Source organism: Nannobrachium achirus (genome assembly GCF_963921795.1).
Source record: "Nannobrachium achirus genome assembly, chromosome: 7".
In the NCBI taxonomy this organism is placed as follows: domain Eukaryota; kingdom Metazoa; phylum Chordata; class Actinopteri; order Myctophiformes; family Myctophidae; genus Nannobrachium; species Nannobrachium achirus.
Window position 1 is genome coordinate 46442640 of NC_137816.1, and position 16641 is coordinate 46459280.

Sequence of the window (16641 nt, forward strand, 5' to 3'; positions counted from 1 at the left end):
GACAGTCAGGCTCCGCAAATCACCCTTGGTAATTCTTAATTTGCTTATTTTACATGTTATAGCAACCTTTTATTATAAAGAAATTCTCCTCTGCCTACAAAATGATGTCATACTTAACTCATTGACTGCCAAGGCCCGAGTTTCCCGAGTTATTACAGTAGTCCCAGGCTGCCAGAGCCCGAGTTTCCCGAGTTGGAAGCCATTTTGAAAAAAAAAAAGAAAAAAAAAAGATTTTTTTTTTTTTCAAAATTTTTTTTTATAAAAAAAAATCTAAAAATGCCTCAAATGTATTAGGCATGATCGCAATTGTGAAATTGCATGTGTAGCCCCATAACAAACAAACACATCTTTCAAAATGTCAAAATTGGCTGTTTTGTCTGACTTTGAAGGCTTGTAACTCATGAATGCCTGAACGGATTTCCAAGCGGATTTTTTTGTTTGAAAGCTGTTAAAAAGTACTACACATTTGATGCATATATGGTGCATGGGCGTGCACGATCCGTGCACTAAAAATTGATCCGTGCACTAGAAATCTAGGATAGTGGCAGTCTGGTACTTGGGGGCCATCTTGAAATGGCATTCAATGAGTTAACAGCCCCATTGCCAAGGGTGTCGCACCAAATTCTGGGCCCTGGGTACAAGGATTCACTGCTGGCCCCCCATGAATGTTCTTCATGGGGTATTTAAAAAATAGCAGATCTGCAAGCTTGCAGTGCGGCACTGTGAGCTTGCATATCTGCTATTTTTCAATAGCAAAAGTATAAAATAATTAAGGCCCTGGCTTTCACCTTGAGCCCCAGTAACCCAGTCCCACTTTTCTCCCCCTTGTGACGCCCCTGTTCGGTATCGGCCGCTGCCGTCAGAAGTATCGGGCGAGTACGAGTACAGCAAAATAGGGTTGTATCGGCGCGAGTACCGATACCGCGAGTACCGATACCGCATCCCTATTAGTGACACATGTCACTGGAAAGGGCAAACTGAGTAGACCGCAATAGTTAATACATGGGAAAGACAGGGTAAAGTTTTGGTTCAAAGGGTGAAACTTTTTAGTAGCAGGGTGCTTCCTTACCGGACAAAGTAATGACACTCGCAGGCTGGTGGTGGCTATTTCACTGTCTGGATCTGCTGTTAACTTCTCTTTGACTGTAATAGACACACACAGACACACACACACACACACACAGACACACAGACACACACACACACACACACACACAGACACACACACACACACACACAGACAGACACACACACACACACACACACACACACACACACAAAATGAGCGGGCAATTATATTACCAGAAACACATGAAGAACTAGCCGTGACTGACCATAACAGGTCTATAACTCTGTTGTGAGAGAGTACAAATGGAACCAAATGAACCAAATGAAATGAACCTTAATGGTAAATTTGGTTCCATTTTGTAAACACTCAGGGCTCTATTTTGATTGCGTTAAGTACCAGCTCTTATGCCTTAACTTAAAGGCCTGTTCATACTGTCTCCGACCACCAAACCTTTCGTCTGAAAGGTCTGGTTCAACTACAAAATGACTTCACTCGCATCTTCTGAAAAGCATTACTCCGAACAGTTCGAAAAGCTGCACGTCGGAAAGTCGGAACTCTCCAACGAAAGATTCGGTGGTTAGAGACAGTATGGACAGGCTTTTAAATTAAGGCATAAGACTAAGAGCTAGTACTTAAAGAGGCGGTGCCATAGTTTTGTACTTTTTCTAGTTTTCATGTGTCTAGGAGGTTGACAGTACTTCATTAGACCCCCTGGTGTGGTTAATATGAGCAATTATGTATTTCCTTTCTATTTGGGTTTTAGCTGTAGGCTGCCACCTTGTGGGGTCAAACGTGCCGGTCCAAAAACACAGATACTTATTACATCACAGAATCAACCCCTCCCCTAATTACCATTCACCCAACATACGTGGGTGTGGCTAACTTCAGCTTGGTCACCACCCACCATGACAACCATGCATACCAATGAACTGGTGGGTGTAGCCATATAAAAACATAATTTTAACTCTTTCTGTACACTTTTTTGAAAGAAATCTTCCTCCTAGTATAATCGAGCCCAAAATAGAGCCCTTAGAGCAGGGGTCTTCAACGTTTTCAGGCCGGGGACCCCCAAACTGATGGGGATATGGAGCAGGGACCCCCTATACCTCGTAGGGTGGGGGGGGTCGGGGCTACGACATATTTTTTTATTTTAAACATGTACAAGTTACAGCGAGCAGGGTGGGCCGTACCACTACCATTTCTAAACATACTACTTATTAACTGAGAACCAATGTCAATAATATCAACAATCTGTCAATTGCATAGTAATCATGTATTCAAGCTATTCAAAATGGATAGAATCATGATTTATGTTTTAACATAAATGTGAAAAAATAAAAAAAAGAAAGAACATTTTTGAAATCTTTTTTTTAAAGCAATAATTTCGTGGACCCCCTGCAGTACCTCCGCGGGCCCCCTAGGGGTCGCGGACCCCCTGTTGAAGACCCCTGCCTTAGAGTTATGGGGATTCTTGAAAATACAAAGTTTGAGAACCACTGTACTAGTGGACTCCTATAGGACTCCTATAGGACTAGTATCATAGTAAATCAAACTTTGGAGTCACATTCAGTAATTTGGTATTATGATACAAAATAAGAACATTATAATGGTGTGTAAAATAAAATCAAAGATTTGCCACGGACAAGGACAAGTCTTTGTCACGGACACATTTGTCTGTGTACGGACACATTGATGACCCCTGGTTGCGTTCTATCTTCTATTCACATTGTCTGAGAGAGCCATGGATACATAGCAGCAATGTCACATACTGAGAAGCCTTGCATGCTGTGATACCCAACTAATAGGGGTGTAATGATATAGTAACTGAATCGATGATCTACTGTACTATATCGATATGCAAAAGAAAGATATTGTACCGTTTTACAATGCGGATAATCGGTATTGAATCGTTTTGCAATGCAAATAATCGATTGTATGGAAACTAAGTATTTTGCCTTGTATTTAGCAATTTTTAAAAATTAAAAAGAGGGGTCTAATTACTTTTTTTTTTAACTAATTCCATTCCATATAGCTACTCTTGGGTCTATCGATAAATGTGTGTAATCTCTGTGTTCATTTCAAGGTGCAGGTTTGTCAATATGTGTTGAAATATAATGTCCATGTATTTGCTAGAGAATCACAGTCATCTGTGGTGGTCATGGTGAGCCAAAATTGTGAGTCAAACATTTCCTATATGTACAACAAGGGTCTTCAACAGGGGGTCTGGGACCCCTAGGGGTCCTCAGAGTTACTACAGGGGGTCCTCAAAATCTAGAGTGATAGGCCTAGAAACCCGTTTCTCCTTTTTTATATTAACCACATGAACCCTAGTGTCCTTATTCTGAGAACTTTAGCCAAAAACAGCAGATCTACAAGCTCACAATGCCTCGCGCTGCAAGGCATTGTGAGCTTGTAGATCGGCTATTTTTGGCAAAGAGGTTTGGTGTAGAGGGGAAAAGGATTAGACTAAGTACAGAGTGAAAGGTCAAGTTTATTGAGTATTGACGGCTCAAGCGGTTAAATATCTGAAAACACAAATTGACATCAATCCAAAATACACTGATGATCGTGCTGTCAAACAATGAAACGATATGGAATCTATGAAAAGGTTGTGGGGGGTCCCTGCTTCATCTTTCTCTCAACTAAGGGGTCGTTGGCCTGAAAACGTTGAAGACCCCTAGAGTACAATGTAGCAGCATAGCATGTAGTGTTTATAGTGTACAATGTAGCAGCATAGCATGTAGTGTTTATAGTGCGTACTGAGTGCTCTGGAGTGGTCTGGGTTCCTGATGCCTTTGGAGCGTAGCCTCTGTAGCAGCACAGTGGACGCCAGCTGTTTCACCAAGTACACTGCCATGGAGTAGCTCTGTGGACACAGTACATGCTGTAAGCACAGACACATACACACACACATGTTGGTCCCTCTATTAGCAAGACAAGGTCACTGTGAATAAAATGTAAATGATGAATGGAGATCGCTGGAAAGCAGTGTTGATTTCGTCGACTAAAAACTATGGCGAAAGATGTTCGTCGACTAGCTTTTTTCACAGCCGAAAATGAAATAAAATCTATGCTATGATGACTAAAACTAAGACTAAATATACTGACCATTTCGTCAACAAATACAAACTAAGATGTTAGGGAGAGACTAGTGGAGAAGAAATCCAGTAGAACTAAAAGACAAGTAATTTTATGTCTGGTTGCTCTCGGGTGTTGCGCTCTGAAAATAGCAGATCTACAAGCTCACAATGCGTCGACGCGAAGCTTGTAGATTGGTTATTTTCAGCAGGCAACCAAGTGTAAAATCAGCAATTCAGCCGACTCTTATGATATTTAGTCAACTAAAACTAAACTAAAACTTTTCAGATGACTAAAATATGACTAAAACTAAAACATTTTTTTTTCAAAGGACTACGACTAAAACAAAATAAGAAATTGCTGTCAAAAACAACACTGCTGGAAACTGTGGTGAAAGTGTCAAATGAAAGTGGGTTCTTACTCTTCCGATCTCAGAGGTCCACGACACCACGATGGTGTTGGGAACCGTGGTTGACAATCTGACCAATGAGGTAATGTTGATGGGCCGGCTCGGCCGCTTGGGCTCTACGCCATTTTTGGTTGGTGGAAGATAACCCTAAACGATAGAGACAAATTAGGTTTGATCAGCACTGCAAAGAGCGTCATCACACAACACACAACTTGTGTCTTATCATGTCATCATGATGAAATTCATCAACCAGAGGATCTGGTCAATCTTCTGTTAATCCATTCTTAAAATAAGTTAAATAAATATGAGGAGTGGTTTATGCTGGCAGAAAACGTGCAGCTCTCTATTTTGGAACAACAGCAATAGACCATATTCACGTAAGAGTAAAAATGACAACCGTGTTACCATTTTGCATTAAAAATAAAGGAATAAATAAATAAATAAACGGGGTGGCATTCCATTAACTCAGTCGGTGCCATATTTAAAGTGGGATGACCTCTTATATTGCCGGTTCGCCAACAAAGGGTTAAAAAAATAGTGTGCACGCTGGTGCACACATTCGTGCACAGATCATGCACTATGCATGTGCATGCTTTTCACAGCTTTCAAACAAAAAAATCCGCTTGGAAATCCGTTCAGGCATTCAGGAGAAAGGAGCCCTTATGTTTTCTTCAAATGTAAACAAACATGGCTGCCATGTTTGAAAGATGGGGTTGGTATGGGGGTTAAACATGCAATTTCGCGATCGCGATCATGCCTAGTACACTGTTGGAGGTCCAAAAAATGTTTTTCAAAATATTTTTTTTCAAAAAAAAAGAAAAAAAAAAAGAAAATTATTATTTTTTTAAAAAAGACGTTCAGAAGACGTCTGGCAGGGAGGTCCATAGTGAAAAAGACGTTTTAAAGACGTTTTTATTATAGAAATGTCTTTTTTGGCAGGGTATGAGTTAACTGGCCGCTGTGTGAATATGGTCTATGGCTGCACTTGAAGAGGTTAGTATTGCACTGCTACTGAATTACTTTTATCAGAACAGGACTTCATTGCTTTACTGAAAAATGAAATGTTCACTGGTCTCCACTGGGCTGAGACCAGTCAAGAGTTTGATTTAGAAATGGCTCCTCTGGTTGGACATCATGATGGTATGACTTCTTGCCCACTGACGACACCCACAAAGCAAGGAAATGCCTACAGAGTGCTGTGGTTGGTCGTTCTAAAGCCCAGACGTGAGTTTGCAATGAATTCCCCAGCCAGGGTTTCCGATTGAATCCGAAAATATGGTCTGTGGTTAACAAGACAGTTTCACGTTGTGTTCTATGCTATAAATTAGACCCCTTCATTTGGAAGCCATTATGTGCCTTTTAAAACTTATATTAATTGTGTGAAATCATAAAATTGTTTTGATTTAAGGATATTATGTTGTTGACAAAATGTGTAAAAAGTAAAAAACCATAAACAATTGTTTGCAACGGTGCATATTTCCTTAATTTATCCAAAACTCAATGCAAAAGAACGCCATTGTTGGAAATCTGCGGTTGGGAGTCCTCCTGGTTGACCTACAGAAAGATGTCATCCAAGCAGACCACAATGAAAGCAACATGTGTGGGCTGGCTCTCTCTTACTGGAAGGTTGCATGGCTTCCCATTGACTTTCACACACAGGTTGGGTGGGAAATGGTCTTCCTGAGGACAACTCGTCTCCGACAGGCAAAACCGCAACTGAACTTGAACCGAGAAGTCACATTTGGTCCCCGAGATGTCCCTAGGATGAGAGAAAACGACACATATCAACTCATTAACTGCCCCAACCAGAGAATCCAGAGAAAAAGCCGTTGGTCCAGGCCGCTTCGCCCAAGAACCCAGATCATTTAATTTGTAGCGGCGATCCAAAATCGGATCGCCGCTCCAGCTAAGTAAGCTTCAGTTCTGGACCGGTAACCTGGACCCGGAAACATTTTTTTTGCCCGGAACAAGACAGTTCTCTGTACTCTTTGTTTGTTACTGTCTGTTTACGATTCTATGAATGTCTTCTAAATCCTAAATCAGTGGTTCTCAAACTTTTTCATGTCAAGAACCCCCAAAATTACATGTATTTGGCCACGGAGTCACGGACCCCCTTCTCAAAATATGTTGTTCCAGGGACCAACCAGAAGCAAATATTTGAGTTACAAATGTTCGCTTTTAAAATATATTCAAAGACTTGCAAAAGAATCTAGATTTTTCAAAAATAGAAGATCTACAAGCTCGCAGCGCAGCACTCGGTGCCGCGCTGTGAGCTTGTATATCTGCTATTTTTCAATAGCTAAAGCATTAAATAATTCTAGGCCTAAATGGGTTAAAGAATAAATGATTCAAACAATCAATCAATCAATTAATTATTGATACGGTACACTGCATAGGGCAGGTCGGGTGTTTGGTTGGAACTCACATAGAGCTGCTGATCTGCTGGACTTGCTGTGGTGTTAACGCAAAGGCAAAACACGTCTCCTGAAAGCGTTGGCTGTTGTCGGACGCTGTCATGAGACGAAGATAGAAAGATAGACAGACAGAGAGAGAGAGAGAGAGAGAGAGAGAGAGAGAGAGAGAGAGAGAGAAAGAGAGAGAGAAATAATGGTCACATTAATTACCTTGACTCAACAGTGATCATAGCCACGAATAATGATCACTGACTGTGCCATGTAGCTAAACATCCACCTTTTACCCCACTCCACTGAAAACATGGAAAAGAACTTCAAATTTGTTATACTGTATACTACAACAGACTAAACTAAATATGCATATTTAGATAGATCCAAAATATCCAAATGTACACCAGAAACACTAACAACATACTAAGGACATTTCATCTTCTCTATTCAACAAAACTCTTAATGGCAGGTAGTGGTACAAACCCAACTACTGTATACACACGCGCACGCACGCACGCACGCACGCACGCACGCACACACACACACACGTTTAGATGTGTTGCTCATTCCATCCACGATTAGGCCTGTCACAATTATTACATAATCGTCTAATCGCAATTATTTTGTCATAATCGTTTCCATGTTGAAAAATGTTCATATATTTTCAAGCATTTTCAAAAAGAGTGGAAATAGACAATCTACAAGCTCACAATGCGACGCGTCGCGATATTTCCACTATCAATGTTCTGTTTTAAGTATAAAGTTGTCAAATCTGTCAGTTATTTCTTTGTATATTTAGGTCATGTGTCATATCTGCCATGTGCAACTTCAAAGCCTACAAGCCAAACAGAAATGTAATTGTCAACGACAAAAACACAATTAAATTGTTAATCGCAATTATTTGAGGGACAATTAATCGTCATGTAAAATGTCATAATCGTGACAGCCCTACACACAACCCACATTTAGTTGTGTTGCTCATTCCATCCACGATTGCACGGGTTATACCTCAGTGTAAAGGTGACTAATCAATGATACCAGTAAGATGCCTAAGGGCAACAGGCGAGGTCACGTTAGATGTGGGCTTAATATTGATGACATTAGGGATCTCCATATATGGGCATAAAAGGGATTATGTTAGTGTGGTTCCCCTGTGGTTCACAGTGATGTCAGAGCGTGATGTCAGAACGTCAAACCCATAGACCGTAAAAAACCTTACACGGACAGAGATAAGATGTGCCGTTTCTCATACTAAACTGGGACCTACGGTCGCAAACAACACAATACCAATTGGTATTATTGATGGGGAGAAATATTGAACAAAGTTACATTTCCGGCGAACTGTTTTAGAGGAGTTTGAAAATTGTGCATATCTGTACCCCCTGAATAAATGGCTTCTATCCAGAGGTTGAACTCCTCCCCTTGCTAGGTACATCTCCACTCGCTCACTCACTCCATCGATAGATGGATACTTTATTAATCCCGAAGGAAATGTGTTCTGTTCAACAGCTCCAGTTGCAATGCATTCATCCAGATCAATAAAGAGAAGCACCATGAACATATCATGGACATACTGTAGAATGCAGTTAAAAAGGTTACAAGATTATCACAATAATCTTTACAGCAACCACCATACTCTTCATTTGATCAGTCATTAACTTATTCTATCTATGAAACTGTAAGACCTATAGGGCCGGAACGATATGAGCATCTCATGTCACGATTATTGTGACCAAAGAAATTGCGATTTACGATATTATCGCGATAATCAAAACAATCCCCAACATCCTTTATCCTGGGGCGGAACATTTGCCAAAAAATAGCAGATCTACAAAAAGCTCACAGTAGATCGGCAATGTTTTTGGCAAAGAGATTTGGTAGAGAGAGTGAAAAAAAGTATGTAATGTTGTCAAGTATGTTATTTCCAGTTCCATTAGAGGGTTTGCAGCTCTGCAAATAAAAGGTGAATTGATCCCAGTGAATGATAATTTCACGTTAAATTTAAATCTCCACAATACGATTATTGTGAGTCCTACCGTACCCACTGTGAGCAAAGTCTACAACAGGGGTCTTCAACAGGGGGTCCGGGACCCCTAGGGGGTCCTCAGAGTTACTACAGGGGGTCCTCCAAAACTGAGTGATACAACCTTTTTTTCCCCCTTTTTTATATTAAACAGTAAACACTTGAACCCTAGTGTCCATATTCTGAGAACATTAGCCAAAAATAGCAGATCTACAAGCTCACAATCTGCTATTTTCGGCAAAGAGGTTTGGTGTATAGGGGAAAAAGAGCACACTAAGTACAGAGTGAAAAGTCAAGTTTATTAAGTATTCACGGTTCAAGTGGTTACTGCACAAATTGACATGAATCCAAATACACTGATGATTGTGCGGTCAAACGATGAAACTATAGTGAATCTGGGGGTCCCTGCTTCATCTCTCTCTCAGCTAAGGGGTCCTTGGCCTGAAAACGTTGAAGACCCCTGGTCTACAATGTTGGGTGCGTTTGTCACAGTGTGTTGCACAACAAAACTGTGTAAACCTGGAGCATGTTTCAGTCTCCCTCCTCACAGGCCACACGGTCTAAAAATAGAAAGAGCCTCTCTCTCCCTCCCTCCCTCTCCCTCCTTCCCTCCCTCTCTCTCTCTCTCTCTCATTCCCTCTCTCTCTCTCCCTCTCTCTCCCTCTCCCTCCCTCCCTCTCCCTCTCTCTCTCTCCCTCCCTCTCTCTCCCTCGCTCTCTCTCTCTCTCTCTCTCTCTCTCCCTCCCTCCCTCTCTCTCTCTCTCAGTCTCTCTCTCTCTCAGTCTCTCTGTACCCCCCCCCCATCCTGCTTCCGATCCCTCAGATAATGCCTCATTTATACTCCGGCGTGCGGCGGTGTCGCTCTCTGAAAATAGCAGATCTACAAGCTCACAACATGTCCCCACAGCGTTATTTTCTGTGAGTGACGCCGTCGCACGACACAGTGTAAATCAGGTCTCCAATCTGGCAAATGATATGTTTCTGCCATTAAAATTCACATGAGGGAGGCTGACAGAGCCCTGCTGTTTCGCTCACTCTCTTCTCACTCAGTCTCACAATTAGCGTTAACAAATGACATCGCTGCCATAACGAGGCTGATGATGACATAAAAGTAATCAATCAAGCACATTTGTGACATTATTTTAAGTCCAGCCACTCGAGTCCTTACAGAGGTGGTGCCATAGTTTTGTACTTTTTCTGGTTTTCATGTGTCTAGGAGGTTGACAGTACTTCATTAGACCCCCTGGTGTGGTTGTTATGAGAAATTTAATGCATTTTCTTTTTATTTGGGTTTTTAGCTGGAGGATGCCACCTGCTGGGTCAGACGTGCCGTTCCAAAAACACCCATACTTATTACATCATAGAATCAACCCCTCCCCTAATTACCATTCACCCAACACACGTGGGTGTGGCTAACTTCAGCTGGGTCACCACCCACCATGACAACCACGCATACCAATGAACTGGTGGGTGTGGCCACATAAAAACATAATTTTAACTCTTTCTGTACACTTTTTTTGGAAAAATTCTTCCTCCTAGTATAATCATAATAGTAGATAATCATGTTTTATAGAGGGGAAAATCATGGCACCTGCACTTTAAGCAGGTGTAGGTTCAATATTAAAGATTGCCTTAACTATTTAGTGCATACTGGCGGTGTGTGGTGATAATTAATATGTGGCATTTTATTACATTTGAAAACTTGAGTAGATTCAACTGTCCTAAAGTACAGTATTTATTTATCCCTTTGAGGGCAAGATATCCCCAGTCCCACACTATGTAATTCAGCAACCCTAAAAACCATTTGTCAGAATTATAAGTATTCCTTAAGAGAAACCAGCGGACTAAGTTAGGTGCAACCTTATCTTGTGGCTATCAAATACTGATTGATTTGAATGATGAATGCGAACAATGTCAAGTCACAACATCAACACCACACAGTGTGTGTGTATGACACAGGTATCAATCCATATACTGCAGAATGTGGATGGGATATTGATGTGTCTGGAATGAGTTATAGTTCCAGAAGGAATACATGTGAGCTAAGCTAGAGAGAATGAGCTCAGCTCCAGCATTTAGTGGAGCAAGACGCAGCTGGAGTGTATTAGCTTGTTAGTGGCTTGCTACTTTTGCTACGTTTGGTAAACCGCAGGCAGGCACTCTCTCTCTCCCATCCATAAAACACAGACACACATGCTGTAACTCACAGACAGAATGACAAACACTAACAGTAGAAATCTAATGAAAAAGTTACCTACTGTAGATTATGCCCACACAGCACACACACAACCCACTCACTGATAGGCAAACGCAATGCCATGTCTCCTCCACTTAAGCCACATATAACCTTTATTATGTGCTTTAAGATGCTGTACTACTCTGTTTTACTAATGGGGCTCATTAAAACATTCCTATGTGCTTGCTAAAGTTGGCATTGTTATGCCCCAGTCTCACACTAGTCTGTTATCTCCAACAGTGTATGTACTGTAACAGCATAGTGCCTTTATAACATACGGGTCATATTGTACTAAATGATGGGAGAGATTTTATGTAACGTGTTTGATAGTGGAGTGAGTGATTTGATGCTTTGTTTCTACAACTTTTGTGTGATGAAGATGAAGTCTTGTTTGGGATCATGCATGGGCTAGGTACGGGTTTGGCTGCCAAATGTCAGGTTGTGTTTTGGTGGCAAGAAGTCTCTCAAGAACAGACTAACTGAGCTTGAGTTACAACTGAGCTCCTGTCAAGTGAAAAGGACAAAAGGACCTTTTCTTTGACGATGGCTAGCCAGATTGGGTGGCAAGTGAAGGGTAGTTGATTGCTATAAGAAACAACGCAACAAGCAACCACTTGCAACCGAATCCTAAAACTGTGGGTTGCAACATTATGAAACTGGACAGTCACCAGAACACCCTTGCGCTGTGCTGCGACCGACCAGGAACTTTATTGTGTGTTTGGTGCGTGCAGTGTTTGACATTGTGGTCCTGTATGTGCCTAATTGTCTGATAATGTGACAGCATTTAGGATGCTCCCATGCTACAGAACTGACAGCTCACATTACATTAAGCTTGCCTTGAAGGGTTTCTAGGATTATAAGTCTTGGCAAGCAAATATGCACAAGTGTGGGTACATAATAGTATAAATGTATTGTGTATTGCAAATTTGGACTCACTTGCACAATGTGATTCTGTAAAAAAAATAGTTTTCTGGTCGTATGATAACAGTCAATATGAAATCAAAATTCCCACAGCACTTCCCCAACAAATCCAACACATGGTTTTCATTTTCATTGGTGTGAAATGTGGGGAATAATGGCTTGGAGTGGCTTCCCTTTTATTAAATACAGATTTACCAGCCACACAAGCGCTGCTCATCATTGTCAATTCTCAAGGTGACACATTTGACTGAGTGAGTGGCTTAGCGGTGGTATGTCATTAACTAATAATTTAGTCCCCGCTCCTTTGGGGTATTCTTTCCACACGGACAGTTGGACACACAGACTGGGCGAGGTGGGGTTGACCTGCAGTTGTTCTTTCAGCCTAATGAGCATTGTGATGTGTTATGTTTAATCTGAAGGGATTGCATTCTCTATGACCTCATGCACACCTGCTCCGAATTTGCCGTGCGACAAGTGGCTGCGGCAGTCCGTTTTTTTCCTGTTCGAACCCAGTTCGATTTGTGCGTCTTTTCGCATGCTGTAAAAACTCATTGAGTCCTTTTATGACTCCTTTTCGGATCCGCCGGGAGGATTCCACACTACATTGCAAATCCAATGCGTTTTTTAATCATGCAGCAAACTGAAAAAACGTGACGGGCCTGTGTGCAAAGCCCTTAAGTCTTGCAGTATGCTATTACGGTTTCCGGCGGGGGCGCGCCGTCTGAAGTGTACTTGAAGGGGTACAGGTTTTTGTGTTTTTTCAGTCAAGTCACCGGCAGCGAGATGTAAATCGTTTACAAAATGAAAACAGGAGAGATGGCTTTGATGCAGACATTGTTACAACTCATTAAACAAGCCTGATGAGAGTAGTGAGTAGTCGTTTCTTCTGCACCATCCTACAGAATTGTCTAAAGCCAAGTAGGGACAGAAAAACAGTCTGAAAGACAATAGTACTGTGAAAGCTTTTTCTAAACATGTCAAATATAAAAGGTAGCAAATCAAATGTGCCAGTGGCACTCCAAAAACATGAATAAAAGAAAGAATAGCAAGACATGGCCTCAGTTTATCTTTTTAAAACATCTTGGATTATCAGATTTGTTTGAAAAAAGAAAAGAAAAAAGCAGCCAGGGCACCATGACTGTCTGACTGGTACCAGCCTGCTTTCTAATACTATAATGTAACATTCCCAAGTGCGTTAGGGACGAAAGAACACCTTAAAATGAAAACTCATATTTAGATTTAAGCCGCAAACACATTATATGGTCTGAAAAACTCAATTCAACCCATTATGCGCGAAAAGGCTAATCAAAAATATGAAGCAGGCCCGAGCTCTCTCCTGAAGACATGGTGATTAACTCATTTATATCACGTTGATGAAATCCATAATGAATACAGACACATCGTTTTGGAAGGCGAGATAATGATGGAGTCGCGACTGGCATGTGACAAGTATTACTGTCGCCATGGTAATAGAGACAGTGCCTCTGTAACAGCATCTGTTTAATCAGAGGTTATAGGGTTTATTGTATGGAGGGGGGGGGGGGTAGCCACAGGGTAACTCACCTTCCTCTGACAGAATGAAAGAAACACAAAACAGGGCATGGGGGGAGAGAGAGAGAGAGTAGGGATGTTCCTAGCGACTAATTTCACTACGACAATTTTGTAAACGAATATTCGACTAGTCGAAAATTAATTGTTTTTTTTTTTTTAATTGTAATTTCACACAGAAAATAGCCAAAACTGAGCACTTCGATCTATTAGTGCAAACCTCGTTTGAAAAAAGTATCAAGAGTATATAAAAGCCTTTTAAAATGTTATATAATATTGAAATCTTGCTCAATTTAATCAATTACGTCATTGCGTGAATCTGGGTCAGATCAATAATTAGGCATCAGTCTCAGCTTGGTCGCTACAACAGCTGATGTCTGTCTGACTGGAGTCGCTATAGTAACTGAGCAACAGCTCTGTTCTCTTCAAAGTTAGCTACATAATGGTATTCCATACTCAGCCAATGTATGATTAAGCATTCTCCTTGGATTGTTCTCACCTCAAAATATGGATTAATTCATGGACCGGATCACAGATGCAGCGTGCAGGCGAGTGATTCACATCCAGTATCTTTAAAGTTGTACCATGTAACTTTTTTTATAAAACAAATCTTAAAATTGTCCTAACTGTTAAATCGCTAAAGTTTTAGAACACCCACTCCGTTATTTTCAGCTTCTGAAGCCTTCTCTTTATATGTTTTCTATGATCCTGGCCGTGGACCGGATTTCGCGCCAAAATGACGTAATCTGCATCATCTGTATGCGTTGTGTATACGTTGCCCAATCACATCGCCGATCATGCACACATGGTACACTACCGGCCAATCACAGCTTATCTGCTCTGGTCTCCAGGAAGCGCCTCCGCTTGGCTACAGTGTTTACCATGGTGAAGGATTTTAACCTCTTAATCCACAAATCCTGGCCAGAAAATTACGTTCTACCATGCGTTCTACCCCTCCACGGATTACTATCGGTCGCGGTGGTTTGCGGCGCCGCTCCGGTGGTCCGCGGCGGTGGTCCGCGGCGGTGGTCCGCGACGACTCCGGCCGAAAAACGGCCGAAAAAAGCAATACCGCTACTGACCACTAGTTGAACTTACACAGTATAGCTTTAAGATACACGTCGCTTAATTGCCATTAATTTACTTGCGCAGCGGACAGCCTGCCTGTGTGTGGCTGCGTGCAGCCATGCACACTCACTGCAGGTCAGCGTGACCACTGCAGCGCGCAACAGTCAGTCAGACTGTGACACAGACAGTCATGCTCCGCAAATCAACCAAGGGATTGCTTAATTTGCTTGTTAAAAAGTATTATTAAGACAAGACAGTAATATGGGCGCAGAGTTTAAATGTTTAATAAAGTTAATATCTCAATAATTAAAAATATATTTAATAGAATAATCGAATTGTATTTTCAAAACGAATAGTGGTTTACAAACCGTGTACTCGGATAACCGAATACACGCGCACATCCCTAAGAGAGAGAGGGAGAGAGAGGTGAAGATGGGCGTGTGTGAGAGAGAAAGAGGTGGGGAGACAGAGTAGTGGGGAGGGGACGAAATAGAGAGAGAGAGGGAGAGATCTGTGTAGAGGCACGAGCCAGAGGTGCAGGGAAAGGGGTGAGGGAGGGAGGGAAGGAAGGAGAGAGATGGAGATAGGGAGGGAGGGAGAGCGAGCAGTGGGGAAGGGGAGAGAGAGAGAGAGTGTAGGAGAGATAGAACAGAGAAGAGAGAGAATGATGGCATAGAGCAGTGGTTCTCAACCTGTGGGTCGGGACCCCCAAATTATTTTGGGGCGGTCCCCAGAGGATTAACTTAATGTGCAACATTGTTTTCTCACTCTACAGTAAACAAACCAACATAACGTTTAAGTGTATAGAGGGTATCTGCACATTTCTAAAGTGACAATTTAAGGACTTTTTTATTCTTCTAAAATTATGAATTAAACATTGGCCAAATTGTCAAACGCTCACAACGCCTCGCATTGTGAGCATGTAGATCTGCTATTTTCACAATAGAACCGTGTTATACAAACTCAACTCTTAGTGCTCGTCAGGGTGGGGGGTCCCCAGTTAAATATGATTATTTTGGGGGTCGTGGCCTGAAAAGGTTGAGAACCAGTGGTATGATGGTATGACCAGAGTATGATAGTGAGTGAGTGAGTGAGTGAGTGAGTGAGTGAGTGAGTGTGGTTGCACACTGCTGCGTTTTTGCGTTTCGTTTTGGAAATCCGCAAAAAAAACATATTTTCAGGCCAAGGAGAGAGAGAGGAGAGAGAGAGAGCAGGGACCCAGTGGCGACAGTTGCGAAAATCAGAAAAAAATTATCCTGGTCCGAAAATGAATACGAAACGATTTTTTTTTAATTTACGTGCTCCGAAATTCGCTTCGATATTCGGCCGAAAAAATGCAGCAGTGTGCAAAGACCTTTAGTGAGTGAGTGAGTGAGTGAGTGAGTGATAAATGATCTAACTGTAATGAGGTAGAGATGGAGATAAAAGGTGTAAGGGAAACTAAGCTGCTAATCAGAACAAAGACGAGCATGTCGATTACTGACTGTGTGTGCGTGTGTGCATGCACGTGCGGGCGGGCGTGCGTCTGAGTGAGTGGGGGTGAACGTGGGCGATCATGTGAACAAATGACTGGAGTGAAACATGGAATGGGCTCGTTGTAATGTAAACAGTAATCAGAAGGTGGGAGAGGAAATCCACACAGTGGGCACAGCAAGGCAGGCGAGAGAAGAGAAGAGAAGAGTGAAAATAGATGCAAGAATGTGATCAGACAGGAGGTTGCTGATGAAGCCTATACTTAAGCCTAACGTATATACTTTGTTGGCTGGGGTCTATCCTTTTTTTATCTTTACACCAAATCTACATGCCCACAACGCGTTCGAATGCAACGCATCGAACTGGGCCGCTGGCGCAGTGGTCTAGGCACCTCGGCTCAGTGTAGCAGAT

At 41.9% G+C, this 16641-nt stretch overlaps 1 protein-coding gene across 1 annotated transcript in view; it reads right to left on the bottom strand.

The window, feature by feature from the left end:
- The window catches only part of LOC308289188 (E3 SUMO-protein ligase PIAS1-like), an 86760-nt gene that overhangs the window by 15631 nt on the left and 54488 nt on the right, over window positions 1–16641 (bottom strand). Inside the window, exons 4-8 of the mRNA XM_080730792.1 lie at window positions 6982–7066; window positions 6177–6315; window positions 4569–4703; window positions 3830–3935; window positions 1070–1143 (exon numbers count right to left, since the gene is read on the bottom strand). Of these exons, the coding sequence (XP_080586918.1) occupies window positions 1070–1143; window positions 3830–3935; window positions 4569–4703; window positions 6177–6315; window positions 6982–7066 (539 nt within the window). The remainder of the gene's footprint in view (window positions 1–1069; window positions 1144–3829; window positions 3936–4568; window positions 4704–6176; window positions 6316–6981; window positions 7067–16641) is intronic.